The 17394-nt window shown below is 41.3% G+C and overlaps 1 protein-coding gene and 1 long non-coding RNA gene across 3 annotated transcripts in view; one reads left to right on the forward strand and one right to left on the reverse strand.

The window, feature by feature from the left end:
• Window positions 1–16307, forward strand: part of ZNF143 (zinc finger protein 143) — a 77210-nt gene extending 60903 nt beyond the window's left edge. For both annotated transcript variants that reach the window (XM_048852749.2, XM_048852751.2), the window contains exons 14-16: window positions 5051–5212; window positions 6452–6595; window positions 11461–16307. In XM_048852749.2, coding sequence (XP_048708706.1) covers window positions 5051–5212; window positions 6452–6595; window positions 11461–11544 — 390 coding nt within the window. In that variant the 3' untranslated portion in view covers window positions 11545–16307. The remainder of the gene's footprint in view (window positions 1–5050; window positions 5213–6451; window positions 6596–11460) is intronic.
• The window catches only part of LOC142072509 (uncharacterized), a 36466-nt gene continuing 31800 nt past the window's right edge, over window positions 12729–17394 (reverse strand). Inside the window, exon 4 of the long non-coding RNA XR_012668900.1 lies at window positions 12729–12811. This is a non-coding gene — a long non-coding RNA (uncharacterized LOC142072509). The remainder of the gene's footprint in view (window positions 12812–17394) is intronic.

Raw genomic sequence — 17394 nt, forward strand, 5'->3', positions numbered from 1 at the left:
GTTCCCATCACTAGCCGTCTTCAGTCACTGCCAAGAGGGAACAAGAAGTGCACTGCCCTCAGCACAAAGATCTCTGCAGAAAGTTTGTTTTCATTTAAGTCATTTAAGTGGTAAATAAAGAACTTAGTTGAGAGAGGATCTTGCCATAAGAAGTTCATCTGTTTATTTCTTGTTTGGGGCCTGCACCACCACCAAGACATATCTGGGAAAATCCGTGCTTTTTATATTTCAGCAGGGCAAGGAGTTGATATATGTATTTAGATCTGAAAAATACTCTTTGATTCAGATGGGGAGGTATGTCTACACTATGAAATTAGGTCAATATTATAGAAGTCCATTTTTAGAAATCGATTTTATACAGTCGATTGTATATATCCACACTAAGCGCATTAAGTCGGCGGAGTGCATCCTCACTACCGTCGTCAGCGACCACTTCTGCTGCAACTCTGCTCTCCTGCAGACGCCATGCCACAGCAAGCATGGAGCCCACTCAGATCACCGCGGCAGTTATGAGCATTGTAACACCTCGCGCATTATCCTGCAGTATGTGCAGAATCAGAACCTGCAAAAGCAGGCGAGGAGGTGATGGCAGCACAGTGACGAGAGTGATGAGGACATGGACACAGACTTCTCTCAAAGTACGGTCCCCAGCAATTTGGACATCCTGGTGGCAATGGGGCAGGCTCATGCCATGGAACGCCGATTCTGGGCCCGTGAAACAAGCACAGACTGGTGGGACCGCATAGCGTTGCAGGTCTGGGATGATTCCTAGTGGCTGCAAAACTTTCGCATACATAAGGGCACTTTCATGGAACTTTCTAACTTGCTTTCCCCTGCCCTGAAGCGCCAGAATACCAAGATGAGAGCAGCCCTCACAGTTGACAAGTGAGTGGCAATAGCCCTGTGGAAGCTTGCAATGCCAGACAGCTACCGGTCAGTCGGGAATCAATTTGGAGTGGGCAAATCTACTGTGGGGGCTGCTGTGATCCAAGTAGCCAACACAATCACTGAGCTGCTGCTGTCAGGGGTAATGACTTTGGGAAATGTGCAGGTCGTAGTGGATGGCTTTGCTGCAATGGGATTCCCTAACGCATATCCCTATCTTGGGACCAGACCACCTTGGCAGCCAGTACATAAACCGCAACGGGTACTTTTCAATGGTGCTGCAAGCACTGGTGGATCACAAGGGATTTTTCACCAGCATCAACGTGGGATGGCCGGGAAACGTACATGATGCTCGCATCTTCAGGAACTCTGGTCTGTTTCAACAGCTGCAGGAAATAACTGCAGACCAGACCAGAAAATAATTGTTGAGGATGTTGAAATGCCTATAGTTATCCTTGGGGACCCAGCCTACCCCTTAATTCCATGGCTCATGAAGCCATACACAGGCACCCTGGACAGTAGTCAGGAGCTGTTCGACTGTAGGCTGAGCAAGTGCAGAATGGTGGTAGAATGTGCATTTGGATGTTTAAAAGCACGCTGGTGCAGTTTACTGACTTGGTTAGACCTAAGCGAAACCAATATTCCCATTGTTATTGCTGCTTGCTGTGTGCTCCACAATATCTGTGAGAGTAAGGGGGAGACGTTTATGGCGGGGTGGGAAGTTGAGGCAAATCGCCTGGCCACTGATTACGCACAGCCAGACACCAAAGCGATTAGAAGAGCACAGCAGGACACACTGCGCATCAGAGAAGCTTTGAAAACCAGTTTCATGACTGGCCAGGCTACAGTGTGACAGTTCTGTTTGTTTCTCTTTGATGAAAACCCACCCCCTTGGTTCACTCTACTTCCCTGTAAGCCAACTGCCCTCCTCCCTTCGATCACCGCAGGCAGAGGCAATAAAGTCATTGTTGTTTCAAAATCATGCATTCTTTATTAATTCATCACACAAATAGGGGGATAACTGCCAAGGTAGCCCGGGAGGGGTGGGGAAGGACAAGGCCACACTGCACTTCAAAACTTATTGAATGCCAGCCTTCTGTTGCTTGGGCAGTCCGCTGGGGTGGAGTGGTTGGGTGCCCGGAGCTGCCACCCCATGTTCTTGGGCGTCTGGGTGAGGAGGATATGGAACTTGGGGAGGACGGCAGGCAGTTACACAGGGGCTGCAGTGGTGGTCTGTGCTCCTGCTGCCTTTCCTGCAGCTCCACCAGACACTGGAGCATATTAGTTTGATCCTCCAGTAGCCTTAGCATGGCATGCTGCCTCCTCTCATCATGTTGCTGCCACCTCTCATCTTGCTCGTCCCTCCTGTCCTCACATTCATTTTCTGCTTTCGTGGACTCTGCCTTTGGTTGCCTCCACCCATTCTGCTGAGCTCTTTCAGTGCGGGAGGACTGCATGAGCTCAGGGAACATTTCATCGCAAGTGCAGTTTTTTTGCCTTCTTATCAGCGCTAGCCTCTGGGACGGAGATGATGGGGGAGTGTTGAAACATTTGCAGCTGCGGGAGGGAAAAAAAGGGAGAGTAGTATTTAAAAAGACACATTAGAGAACAATGGGTAGACTCTTTCACGGTGAACCAAGCTGTTAACATTACATAGCACATGTGCTTTTGGTACAACATCGCATTTTGCCTCTTGTATTGAGGGTCTGCCAGTCTGGTGTGAGAGATCACACACACAGGGCCGAGCAACAGAATTCGGCTTGCAGGCAGCCATGGTAAGCCAAAGTCTTTCGGCTTCTTCAACCTTCATAACATGTGGGAATGGTTTCAAACAGCAGTGTCCTCCTTTCCCATACCAAGCACCCGTTGGGTTGGCCATTTAAAAAGAGGGGCTGCGGTTTTCAGGTTAACGTGCAGCACAAACCCAACTAACCCCCCCACATGCACCCAGTTCTCTGGGATGATCACTTCACCCGTCCTCCCACCACATGACTAGTATCAGGGAAGATCTCTGCCTCTTTGGTTTTTTGGTAGGCTTGCCAGAGCTCCTTAATTTTCACGCGGCACTGCTGCAGATCCCTGTTATAGCCTCTGTCCATCATGCCCTTGGAAATTTTTTTCAAATATTTTGGCATTTCATCTTTTGGAACGGAGTTCTGATAGCACAGATTTGTCTCCCCATGCAGCGATCAGATCCACTACCTCCTGTTTGGTCCATGCTGGCAGAGCCTCCCAGAGAGTGGGGCAAGTAGGGCAATTTGCTCCGGGCCCCACAGGGGACCCCAGGAGAGTTTTCAGGGGTCTCCAGGAGAATTTTTGGCAGCACTTCGGCAACAGGTCCTTCAGTGCCGCTGAACACACCCAGAGTGAAGCACCCGCTGCCGCTTCTTCCGCTCCGAGTCTTTGGCGGCAATTCGGCGGCGGGGGTCCTTCTGCTCCATGTCTTCAGCGAAGTGCCCCGAAGACCCAGAGCGGAAGGACCCCCACCGCGGAAGACCCCAGACCCCCTGAATCCTCTGGGTGGCCCTGCATGCTGGAGCTCTTTTGCAGTTCTGGGACTGCATGGTCACCTGTGCTGATGAGCTCTGCCTGGTCACCTCTGCTGATGAGCTCGCCACACTGGCCAAACAGGAAATGAAATTCAGAAGTTCCTGGTGCTTTTCCTGTGTACCTGGCTACTGTATCTGAGTTGAAAGTGCTCTCCAGAGTGGTGCAATGGAGCACTCTGGAATAGCTCCCGGAGGCCAATACCGTCGAATTGCGTCCACACTACCCCGGTGATGTCAATTTCATCGCTAATCCCCTCATTGGGGAGGAGTACAGAAATCGATTTTAAGAGCCCTTTAAGTCGACAAAAATGGCTTCGTCGTGTGGATGAGTGCAGGGTTAAATCAATCTAACGCTGCTAAATTCGACCTAAACTCATAGTGTAGACCAGTGCAAAGATCAGTAGTGTTTGAGTGTTGTAGTGTTTGAGACCATTACTGTAGTGTATTTTTTTTTATGACCAAAGGCTTTTGAGTGTAGCAGCCCTAACCCAGAAATTCTTTGCACTTGTTCTTACACCCCAACTTGATTTTCATTTTTGGATTTCTTTTCTGTTTGGTAATGCATGTGAGACTGAAAACATAAAATAAATACTTAAGTCTTTGAATTCTTAAGAAAAATTACAGTGATGTTTTACCAGCATTTTCTAAGCCAAATGAAAATGCAGGCATGTTTGATGCTTCTATTAAGACCAAACAAATGGTATTATGTTGAGTTCACATCTCCAACACTTCTAGTGAAACTTTTAGTTATACTGTTCCTTATGCAAGACACTTCCATGGACAGTTTGTAATGTCTGAGGTTAATTTGGTCGTGATCTAATTAAAACAGAACTTCTAAGCAGTTCTCTGGCTGAAAGAGGATATATGCTGCTGCTACCTATCCATTGTAGTTTAGTTTTATTTCTGTAAACATGCATTATGAATTAGGAAACCTCTGAAAGATTGTGGGATAATGGATTCCAACCAGTAAAAGAGCTGGGATGGTGATACTTTGTTCAAGAAGGCTTGGGGAAGAAAAGCAGTTTGGAGGAAATGCAGGAATAACCACAGCAGGACAGTGGTGATGGCTTTTCGAGTCTATAGCCAGTTTAGCTTAAATGTGATGGCTGGATAAAGTAAATTCTTCAATGTTACTGAGAATTGGCTGCCTTCTTAAGGATAGTTCTGGCTTGTTGTTCGTTGACGAAGAAATTGTGCTACCAGATGGCAGAAGAGTATTTTATAAACACTGTTACATTTTAAGTTTGTAAAAAGAAAAGGAGTACTTGTGGCACCTTAGAGACTAACCAATTTATTTGAGCATGAGCTTTCGTGAGCTACAGCTCACTTCATCAGATGTAGCTCACGAAAGCTCATGCTCAAATAAATTGGTTAGTCTCTAAGGTGCCACAAGTACTCCTTTTCTTTTTGCGAATACAGACTAACACGGCTGTTACTCTGAAACCTGTCATTTTAAGTTTGTGTTGTCTTTATTTAAACTCTTATTTGGAAACATTTACAAATCTTGGATTGTTGTCTGAAAACACATTGCCATATGACCCAAAGTTAAAACTCATTTAAGACTCAATCAGCAATTAAAATAAATTTGTTTTAATTCAAAAATTACATTGTTTTAGGTCAACATATCTCAGGCTGACATGCAGGCCATTGGAAATACTATCACTATGGTAACACAAGATGGCACCACCATCACAGTCCCAGCGCATGATGCAGTCATTTCTTCTGCAGGAACGCATTCTGTTGCAATGGTAACTGCGGAGGGCACTGAAGGACAGCAGGTAAAATGTTTTTCTGCATACCTCTGTCTTTTTTTTCTGAGATATTTTTAAATATATACACACAGACACTTGAACTATTATCTGCTTCACACAAACATATCTGATTAGAGCAAAGATTTCCATACATGACTATATCATTCCTTTCATAATAACATGGTAATGCGTTGTTCTGTACTGCCTTACATGAAAGGCTCTGAGTTTTATATACATTAATTAGTTGAACCTCAAAACAACCTGTGACCTAGTGATGAGAGAACCAATTTACAGATGCGTAAAATAAAGCACAGAAAGGTTGTGACATGCCCAAATCATACTGCAAACCTGTGACAAAGCTGGGAATAAAATCCAGAACTAGTCCTGGCTCTTTGTCTCCTGCAAATCCCATTAAGGGACAACATTTCCTTAAGCAGAATAAAAAATACCTTTTTTTTTTTTTGGCAAATTTTACTGCACTTTTTTGCCTTTAATCTGCAAAACATTAGATTTCTTTTTCAGAAAGATATATAGAAATTTAGTTATGAAATTCCCTAATCCCTGTTTTTCAGAATGTATTCAAATGTTGTAAAATGATCCCCTATTATATCTGTTTTAAAGGTGTGCTTGCAAATGAGAATATTTATTAATTATTATAGAACTATGGATCTATAAATCACAAATTAAGCAAACATTCTAAGCCCATGTGCAAATAATGCAATCTTCTCTATTTAAATTTTGAAAATATAAAAGAATTTGAGCTTTTCTGGGGTACCTTATTAGGCTGCCAAAGGAGAGAGTTAAATTTAAATGTGAATTCAGTCTTCTATTTCTCAGGACTGAAAGAGGTAACATCTGATGACTAGCTCATAGCATCTCCCTTAATTCTAAGCTCTGATCCTTGAGGATATCCATCTTTTGAGAATCGGGGTAGCCATGTTAGTCTGTATCCACAAAAACAACAAGGAGTCCGGTTGCACCTTAAAGACTAACAGATTTATTTGAGCATAAGCTTTCATGGGTAAAAACCCCATTTCTTCAGATGCATCTTTTGAGAGGTCATGACAGATAAGATTGAAGAAGAGCATGAACATGATGATGGCGGTGTTGGTTTAAAAAAAAGTTGATCATATTTGTCTGTCTCTTAGATTGCATTGTTGAATCAAGTTAGAATAGTAAATTGTCCTAGATAGGCCCTGAAGTTAACATTCAACTGAGATTATAGAAACAAATTTTAAATTTCAGATTTTTTTCTTTGCCTTAAAGGTTGCTATAGTGGCTCAAGACTTAGCATTCCATAGTGCCTCATCAGAAATGGGACATCAGCAACATGGGCATCACTTAGTGACTACAGAAACCAGGCCTGTTACATTGTTGGCTACATCCAATGGAACGCAAATTGCAGTGCAGGTAAGATAATAATGCATTTTTATTTAGTGTGTGCCCTGTGTACAATGGTCTCTGGGCACCTAATGAAATAGCTAACAAACTTATCTCCACCCTCCCACCCCAAAATAAAGGGCAGTCTGGCCCAATACTTAAATAAATAAATAAAAAATACTAGCATGGATGCAGAAATAACAAACATCCTTATTTCCTTCTTTCAAACATAAAAATAGCACCTATCAAATTGTAAAATTAGTTAAAAATACTGAGGCATATTGAGCCATACTTGGAAAAGTACCATATTAATACATTTTCCTGTATATTGATGGAGAGAATATTCCAGAGGCACAGGCCTTCAGTGAGAAGGCCTGCTATCCATCCTTCAAGATTATATTTTGGGATGGTCAGAAATTCCAAACTCCCCAATTTACATTGCCAGGACTAGATAAAGGGATTGAAATGATTTCCTTGGCAGACTGATTCTGTGTTATTTATGGCTCAAAATACCAATACTGAAACCACCCATTGAAATCAGTATCTAGATTTGTGCAGGATTGACATCCCCAGAAATCGCATCTTCTGTTTTATCCACGTAACAAGTACAGTTTGGGTAAAAGCAGAGTCAGAAGAAAATAAGGGTATTTGTTATTTCAGTAATAGGTATCAAAAAGTAGATGAGGTAAAAGGAAGAGAAAGTACCTGAAAATCTCCAGATTAGGATAAATATCGGTAAAAAATATTTTAGTAATTAGTAATGAATGGAAAGGAAATACTGAATAAGTATGCACCAGTTTTATGTTGCTCATGCAAAATATATTTTGTGATATTTACCTGATTGTATCAGTGGGATGCTTTGGGGGATCACCCAGACCAGCAATGGGTTGTGTTACCGCCTGCCTTTAACACTGGGTGCTTCTGTACTGCTCAGCTTTGGCTCAGAGCCCTGACATCAGCAGCCTGCTCACAGCACAATGGGCTCACCCTGGCTTCCACCAGCCTGGTTACTCCAGCAGCTTTTCTAGTCCCGAGTCTCTCCAAAACCATCCCCCTTGTAGTGTCCAGAGCTTCACTGGTCCCTCACAGAAGTTATTATGGTCATTGCCTCCAAAGAGACAGAACACACACATCAGTCTGGTAGTTTGGCTGAGGATTTTACTCTTCAGTTTAATATACAGCACTGAGATGGTTTCATAATAAACAAGAACAAGTTTATTAACAAAAAACAGATATTTAAGTGATAATAAGTAAGAATAGAAGGCACAGAGATGGTTACAAGTAAAACGAAACAAAACACGCTTTGTAGTGACTAAAACTTTTAAAATCTCTATTTAAGCAGGTTCCTCATCTAGAGTCAGTTCCCAGACACTTTGTCCCCCTTGGTTGAAGGATCCAACTTTCTCAGATTACAAGAGCTCTGGCCCTTTGTCTCCGTCCTATGATGGATAACAAGATGGCTTTTTGTTTCTGCTTATATCTTCCCAAAGTTCATTGACCTTGTTTCAAGAGGCAGGAAGGTGTCTTGGTGGTGCAGCCACAATCCCCTGTCATGATTGTTAAGTGGTCATCTTCTGCCAATTGCTCACCTGATGACTTTGTTTACCTTACACGTAAATGCCTTTTTCATTGTCTTTGATCTCACCTTGGTTAATTTACATTGGAGACGTGGTCAAACTGGGCAAAACAACGTTCCTTTGTCTAAGATGGGCTGGGCTCAGGCACTACCTACCAAACACATTTTAGGAACAAATTTCCAGCCCACGTCTATAATTCTTTACACACTGCCAGTACGTACACAATAATATTAAGGACCAGCATGTGACTAATTTGCATATGACATCATCTTACATGGTAAAGATACAGGTTATGACAACAGTGAGTTGGGGCAATGAGTGTGTCAGGCCTGATAAGAGCTATGGTATGGTGTGCCCTCTGCCAATTGGTATTTGAGAGGCTCCCTGGGTCACAATTGGTAACTCTTCAGAAGTGTTTTGACCACTCAAAACTATATATATTTGATAAAGCTAACAGAGAGATTAAAAGCTTCCAAACTCATGATTACTCAGAAGGTGACACTCCCATGAGAACTATATTTTGTGTCCTCAGATGCATACAGCTTTCAAAGAGCTCTTATTACAGGTTATTTCCTTTTATTTCCGTTGGAGGTCTGAGTATGAGAGGATGTCATTGTCACTTTGGTTCACGAGGAAAGGAACATAATTTGAATGGTAATGAATTACAGAGCCTTCAGTTCTAGGACATTGGTTCTAATTTTGCCTAAACTGGTATTGATTAAAATTGGGTACTATGTGAGGGCATTTTAATGGTCCCTCTGAAATTAGTTATACAAATAACAAAAAGCAATAGTGTAATTAGCTCATCTTGGCACCCTCAGCAGAGTGTCCAGTGATTGAATGGGCAAGGAAAACAAATGGCCCTTTCACTCACAGAAGTTATCACTCTGCGTCAGAATTGAAATACACTGGCAAATCAGTCTAGGAAAGCCTGTTTAATGAATACTAGACTTACATTTCCAGTAATACTAGTTAGATGGAACTAGTTTAAATTTAAGGTATAACAACCCCCGCAAAAAGGAATATAATATAGGATTCACATGTCTAAATTCCCACATACCGGGCTGAAAATGTACCCCATAAAATATGTCTCATATGCTGTAAATTAGTTTTGAAAAATTACTCTTAAATACTTACTGGAGAATAATAATACTATGATCTCCTAAATTTTATTAGTTTTCCTATTTCTAGAACTGGCAGGGCATATGGAAAGCAGGATTAACTGAACACTTTCATACCTGAAAACGTATTATTTCTTTCTACACAGAAACTTGAAACAATGCCCAGGCTTACTGATTTCCTTAACTGCTTATCAAGAACATTAAAGTGCATAAGTAGCCTGCCAGTGTCTCTTTGGAATATCTGATAGACTATGTTCCTAACTGCCAGTATTTGGGATACAGTGAAAATCACTCTCAACGCCATGTTTACTGGATGGAATAAATATTCTGAATCTGCAATATTCAAAAGTTAATTAGGATTCAGGAGTGTGTACATTTTTCAGCTCCCGCCAGGTAACAAACTGACCATGTGCTGCCAGAGAAAAAGAAAATTTATCACATTGTGAGGCAAAAGTGTCAGGTTTGCAGACTTCTGGTAGTATTTATTTACTGGCCTTTTTATAGGCAAATCCATTTATTTCCTCTGTTGTATCATGTTCTTTCTGAACATCTTACTTTCACTAATTTCATAGCCTTTATCAAAGTAATACATAATTTCTGATAGTCTTTAGATGCAGAGGAAAATCTATATTAATAAAAGTTTCAAATATATAGCAAAGGTAGAAAATTCCATAGTTACCACTTTAGAACAATTCCTCCACCATCCCTCTATACCGGGGCGGGCAAACTTTTTGGCCCGAGGGCCACATCAGGATTGCGAAATTGTATGGAGGGCTGGGTAGGGAAGGCTGTGCCTCCCCAAACAGCCTTGCCCCTGCCCCCTATCCACCCCCTCCCACTTCCTGCCCCCTGACTGCCCCCCTCAGAACCACCGACCCATCCAACTCCCCCCTGCTCCTTGTTCCCTGACCGCCCGCTCCCTGTCCCCTGACTGCCCTGACCCCTGACAGGCCCCCTGGGAGTCCCATGCCTATCCAAACCCCCCGTTCCCCGTCCCCGACCATCCTCCCAGAACCTCCGCCCCATCCAACCACCCCCTGCCCCTTATCCAACCCCCCACTCCCTGTCCCCTTATCATGCTGCTCAGAGCAGGAGGAGCTCACAGCCACGCGCTGCGCTGCCTGGCAGGAGCGGCGAGCCAGAGTGCGGGTGCTAGCCTCTGTGGCCGGGAGCTCAGAGGCCGGGCAGGATGGTCCCGCGGGTCGGATGTGGCCCGCAGGCCGTAGTTTGCTCTATACTAATAAATGTGTTCCATTGATATCTAAATATTGTTGAGGCCAGTAGAATGATACATGTCGAGGGTGAAATCCTGGTCCTGTTGGAGTCAAATGAGACTGTCATTGCTCTCATTGACTGCAGTATGGCCAGAATTTCTCATCTGACTATAAAAAACACACTTACTTGGACTAGGGAACTATCCTCCCAGATCTAGTCATCTGTCTTTGTCTTCACCCTCTGTGCAACTTGGTAATGGCTAATGGGCAGGTTAGTACAATTTAAAGATTACTTTTTCAGCCGTGAGTTCACTGATATAGAATACTTTGAGAACCATTTCCAACAACAAAAAATCGGAGTTTGATGGAATGGCTTCTAACAATAATACAGTTATACTGAAGGTCCTGTAGCTGCTGTCACAAGAGTCTTCTTTTTTTAAACTGTTGCTGTGTTGAGCACTGTCATCACTATTTTCCAACTTTTTGATTGCATCAACTTGAATTTTGCCACTTGTATTAAAAAAAATATATATGCCATTCTTCCCAGTCTTGTTTATATGCTGAAAACTTAAAGAAAAGTGGTATCATACATTTTGGCTTGTGAGTATTAATAGGTCATTATTTAGCACCTGCTTGGCTTGCTGAAAACCTTATCTTAGCAGTTTCTTTTAATATCTGCCAAGTTGAAAGATTATCTCTAATGCATGTGGTGAAATTTTGTTTGCAGTGCACCAAGACTCTGAAGGCCATTCAGCAAACTGAGCTTAATTCCTCGGGTGTATTTTCATTTTGATAACTGATTAGATAACTGCTTGTACATATTATTCAGAAAAATGTGACCATACTGGCTATCAGAATTACTGCAGAAAGAAGGATTGACTGGTGTAGTTTTTGCTTTTCCCCCTTTCTCTCATAAGAAAACAGTGATCTATCTCATGCAACGTTTTTGATCAATTTATGTTTTTCACATACCATTGTTTCAGCTTGGAGAGCAGCAGTCTTTGGAAGAAGCCATCAGAATAGCCTCCAGAATACAACAGGGTGAAACACCAGGGATTGATGATTAACTTCTAACACTGCTACAAGAACAATAGAGCAAATGATATTTTATTTTCAATCAACAAAGGTCCATGCCAGCTGCAATCCATAAAAACTTTGATGTTTTCCTGCTCATTTATACTCTGTACACATTTTATGCAAGAGTGAAGAACGTTTTAAAACATGCATAACTTTTGTGTACATGACCCGTGGAATAGACCAGCACCATCTTCTCAACCCATTATATATCCAGGAATATGAAATTAGGATTACATAGTAAATTTCCTCATTATCCTTTCGTCAGATTTCAACCAGTCTACAAAAAGCAAACGCTGATGTAGAAGTATTGGAATGAATTTTTAATATAATGTGCAAAATAATGAAGGCATTATTGAAGATTTCAAATGTTTAAAACATTATACCAAAATCATTTCAGGAACCCTTACAGGTAATAAAGAAAGTAAAGCATTTTTAATTGTCTCCCATAAATAGAAGAATCTTGGAGTTGAGCCTACTGTAAATCTTTGCATATTGATTTGCATTTCATACAGATGTGAAGATTCTCCATATTTAGATTCCCTGTCCAGCTCATTCATTGTAAATACAGACTGTTAATGCTGGAAGTGCTAATTATATTATCTTAAAAATGGATTATGTACAAAAGAGAAACTTTGTTCAATATTAAAGGAAGTAAATCTAATTTTTCTGTTTGTTTACATATTTTACTTAATCTTAAAATGTTATCTTCAAATCATGATGCAATAAAGGATAACAAGTTTATATTATCTAGATAGGATGATATTGTGGTGTGAAGTACTGTTTTACTTTTTAATGAGACTGAAGTGCAAATTATTTATTTACTGCTTTGTATAAATAGTTCCAAAGTGAGTTTATCATGAATTTTATTCTGTGGTATACTAATTTTGACCAGCAGCTACCATAGTGTATTAAACATTTAGTATACATTTTTAATTTAAAAAAATTCTGAGACACTACAAGAGTGATTATGATGGCAGGTTAGCTAACACATTCTACCAAAAATGTAAACTCTGACCATAATAAAACATTTTTTAATTTAAAAATGTTTGTTATAATATAGAGACAAGCATTTACAGTCTGATTGTTCAAAGGTGCTGAGCACCTGCAGCTCCTCTTGATTTACGTGGGATTTATGGATGCTCAGAACTTCAGAAAATCAGGCTAGAAGTCACTAGAAATAGATTTAATTCCTGGTATTGTAAGTACACCACTATTCATCATACATCATTCTGTAAAGAGGATTCATTGTAGTTGCATCTGGAAAGAGATAGTAAAAGGAAGCTTTAAACTTTTTAATACCAAAAAGTGCCTTTAATTTAGTCTGGTTAGTAGACATGCTAAAAAAGACATGCTATCTTTGTTTTAAGATAAGAATTTATGCTTGTTTTAGATGACTATTCTCTTCAAAGAGCTGGTCATATGAGGTTCTAAGTGCCCTCAACTCTCATCTCACAGAAGGCAGTCAGCACTTGCAGGATAAAGCTGTAAAGGAATAGTCAGTCTCTAGTAAGTATTGTGACAAAAAAGTTACATAAAAATCTTGTGCCTCATTATTCACTCTGGCATTTGACCTCAAAGAACCCAGGTGCAAATTGTCAAATCAGTGATTAATTAATGTAGTTCTGGGTTACTGATTCTAAACTGGTTGTATCTTTTCAGGTTGCTCATACATATGACCAAAACCACTTGTAATGAACAAGTATTGTAATATGGAGTAGGGTTGGGAATATAAGAATATTCTCATTGATCTAGCATATCCTTGAGATTAGGGCAATATTCTCAAAAGTGCTTATTGACTTTTAATGGGATTTAGGCATTGATCACTAAATCACTGAGCTGCTTTTGAAAATTTTATCCCCACTCTTCCCTCAGTATGCTGTGTAACTCGTATTATCACACAGAAGTAAATATTATCTGGCATGGAGGGATAAACTGCCTGCCAGCTAGGCTAGTTTGTCACAAGCATTTAAAAATTGTCCCTTTATAAATAAAGATACGGCATTTGGCATAAACTCCCAGAGATTTTTTTGTTGTTGTTTTGGTTTTTAATCTTCATTGTTAACATCTTTTTGAAGAAGGAAGAGGACTATGACAGGAATAGCTTCAGCTCTATTTTCTGTACATTATCTACAACCCAAATTTGATTACTGCTTTCCTATTTCTACTATTCAGTCTGTTGCACAGCCTATTAATCTATCACTATTCAGAAGGCTGTTTAAAGTATTATCCTTTAAGAAATCTCTCTTATACGTCATAGGAAGTATCTTCGTAGCTTTTATGAAACTTGAAAGTTCTTAGGTGTGCTTTAGTATTGTTTGTTACCAGTTATTAAAAAAAAAATCATAGTTCAGTGTACAGAATAAACTGGAGATGGAAAGAGGTAGGCTGCCTATACAAGTTAGAGAGGGAAGGAGAAATGGTGTTTACATACATTTTACTTATGGGGCCTGCATGGGAATCAAGTGTGCATGTGTAATGGGATGATATTCAGTTCATGGTGAAGGGATGAATGTTCTTTTAATCTCTGCTTTTACTCTAAGAGCCAGAAGAATGTTTTTGGTGAACTGTCTTTACTAGGAGAAGATATCAGATGATGTTGGAATTGGAAGATTCTTTGGTATGGGGCAGATCAGATACGGAATTGGGTTGCTAGAGGGAGGGATTGGCAAGAGGAAATTGGCAAGCAGTGAGAAGGAATAGGGCATGTGGGAATGAGGGAATCAGGTGGGAGGTAGGAATGGCATTTTAAAATTGGGCAGTTAGGAGTAGGAATATCTTGCCCTGTCCCTTATACCATATTCCCTTTCCTTGGAGGTCCCTTCCTCCTCATAGTGAAGTGAACTCTTTAATACAAGCCGAGGACAGGGAGGCAGTTTATGAATGGCTCCCCCACAAGCAAAATAACTTACTGTACAATTCACTCCCCAACAATCACCCTCATTATCCAAGTATTCCCTACACATTATTTCCTCTCACTTTCAGATTTGAATCCCCACCCTACACAATCAGTTCTGCCCCTAGAATACCAACTCCTGCCCTAAAATATATCCTCTTCCCTGTTCTTCAAAATCAATCAATTTCCCCACCTCCCAACACACAATCACATTTTCTCCTCTAAGGTCCCAAGATCCTTTTCATCACCATGGGCTAAGCTGCTCTTCACAGCAGCCTAGCGTCTCTCTCCCTTAAGAGTCCTGCTTCCCCCAGATGGGGATGGTGGCTACTGTTGGTGCTCCAGCCCGGCTGGCCCAATGGGGCTGGCACTGTACACATAACAAAGAGTGTCCCTGCCTTGAGGAGGGAACTCAGAAGCATACATGTATAGGCTGGGTCTGGGCTACCTTCTTTTTGCTCTTATGAGGCCAAACTTCAGGCCTGGTTACACTCTTGTAAAAGGAGCAATAGTCCCTTCTTGCTGCATAGTTACTCTTGGCACCATTGATGCTAGAGCTATTCAGGCACAGTGTGAAGGGGCAGAGGCAGGGGGAAGAGCTGTTTGGGCATTTGGGAACTGAGCAACCCTATGTGGCTCCTGGATTCTCTGAATCCCACTGGGGCCACAGTGGCTGCTGCAGCCCTCAGTTGTTTCTCTTGTAGGGGTGTGGGGAAAGAAAGGGCTGGGAATATAGTGCATATATTACAAAAGGTTAAAACGGAAATGGTTCACCCTGGAAAGTAGTTCTCCCCATGCCTCACCCCCCAACTGCATTGGAGGGAGCGTTTCTTTGGCTTAGTGGCCCTTTGTTATTTACTGGCTGGCACTCTGATTTGGAGACCTGTAAGGGATGTGAAACACCCTTTAAAGTTCTTCGGAGGCTGCTTGCTGCATTCTTCAACATGGAAGAATCCGTATCTTCTCCTTTGAGTGCTTGTCCACAGGCGCATTCCACTAATGGTGCCCATGTGCCAGAGACAGATGTCTTTTGGCCAGTGAGTGTTGAGGCACTGAGCATGCTCAGTGCTTCCCCAACCACATCCTCAAGGACACAGGTGGGTTGGATTGCTATGTAGCCTCCTTTTCCTCTGTAGGAAAGAGTTAGATTCTTTCTTCCGCATCTGGCATCTTCAACAGCCATGGAGCTCACTCATGCTGGCCCTGAGATTTGGCCTGTGGGTTACATAGTCTATCATAGCTCAGCCACATAGTACTAGCTGTGATGCAGGAGAGTTCTCTGATATAATTGTACTCTAGTTCTACCGTTAGACATTGCTCCAAATGGGTGACAGGACTGAAATACTTTGTAAAACCCTACAGCTATTTTAAAAAAAATGCAACTCTGAAATATTTCATTGGTAGTTGCGGGAGAGGAGACTTGTTATTTGCCTGGTTAGGGAATGGGAATAGTTACCAGACAGAAGGTGAGTGGTGGATTGTACCTGACCAGTATGTCTGATTCAGATACTACTTTGCAATTGTTAGCATTTAAAAAATGTACTCAGTTTGACCCTTCACTGTCTTGGAAAAATGTATAAAATAAGTGTATAAACTAAATGCAGTTAGATAATTATTTGCATTGGGTTTGCAAATGCGTAAAACCTGAGGTCCAAGTTAGCACAAATAATAATGGGGTACAAAACATTGACAAATTTTACATTTCCTGCAGTTCCACATGATGTTTAAAGATGGTAGTAAATGTAACGATAGTCAATAGGTAATAAACCCCTGCTATGTGATAAGGATATAATCGTTTTGTAACTCTGTCCCATGGCATATATCAGGAGCCAGAAAATAAAGAACAGTCTCTTACCAGAACTCTGATGTGTCACACCTTTATTACAGTAAATTATACTGCACTTAAGCAATACAAACAACCATTTCCTCCTGTCGCGTCTTGATTTAAGAATTTATCTTAGGTTTTCCCCCAGTTGTGACACTGCTCCTTGTTCTTGGTTCTTCCAGCAAAGTTCACTTTTTCAAAGGGAAGGGAGCATCTGACATTAATGCAATTAGACCTTAAAAATGATAACTGCCTGACACTTAAACCTTCAGGGGTATGATATAAGACTTCTTCAACCGAAAGGTACATTCAGAGGATACTTTTATTAACCCAATAAAGGTACAAGGATATATCAGAAATATACATTTCCATAAGCATTTGGTCCTAAATTCTCTCTGTATGTTCTTTTCTAATGAAAGTGTGACTCTCTTAAATCCCATTTCAGGTTCTGAAGTGAAAAGAGAGTTTTGTGTATTGATTTGCTTCTGTTCTGTTGAGATTATTTAAATATTTTTCTCAAAGGAATGATAAAATATTTACAGCTCCACTGGAACAATTGAATGCTTTTTACCCAGAGGAAAGGAGTCTTTTTCATCTCTGTCAGAACCATGAGGATTTCACTATTTCCTTCCTTTAAATTCCTCACTGACCTTCTGGCTGAGAAGGAATGATTGAGATTTAAGAATCCATCAAACTTCTCTTATTGGCTACCTAATGTTATTGGTCTGTCTAGGTAATTTTATGGCCCTCACATCACCAGAGTATTTCAGGCCTTGTCTTCACTGAAAATTTTCTGCGCAGTAAAGTAGCTTCCTGCATTGTAACTTCCGAGGTGTACACACTGCCAAGCCACTTAGTGCGCAGAAACTGCACAGTTGCAGTGCTGTAAAAAAAACCCGTCCTGACGAGAGACGTACAGCTTTCTGCACTGGGGGTACAGTGCCATGGTGCCAGTGTAGACACCCTGGTTGATTACAGCACTACAGTTGGCCTCCGGGAGGTGTCCTACAATGCCTGTTCTCGCCTCTCTGGTCATTGGTTTGAACTGTACTGCCCTACCCTCAGGTGACCAACCATCATTCCCACCCCATACATTCCTTTGGAACTTTGAAAGTCCCCTTC

Source organism: Caretta caretta, chromosome 6 (genome assembly GCF_965140235.1).
Source record: "Caretta caretta isolate rCarCar2 chromosome 6, rCarCar1.hap1, whole genome shotgun sequence".
Taxonomy (NCBI): domain Eukaryota; kingdom Metazoa; phylum Chordata; order Testudines; family Cheloniidae; genus Caretta; species Caretta caretta.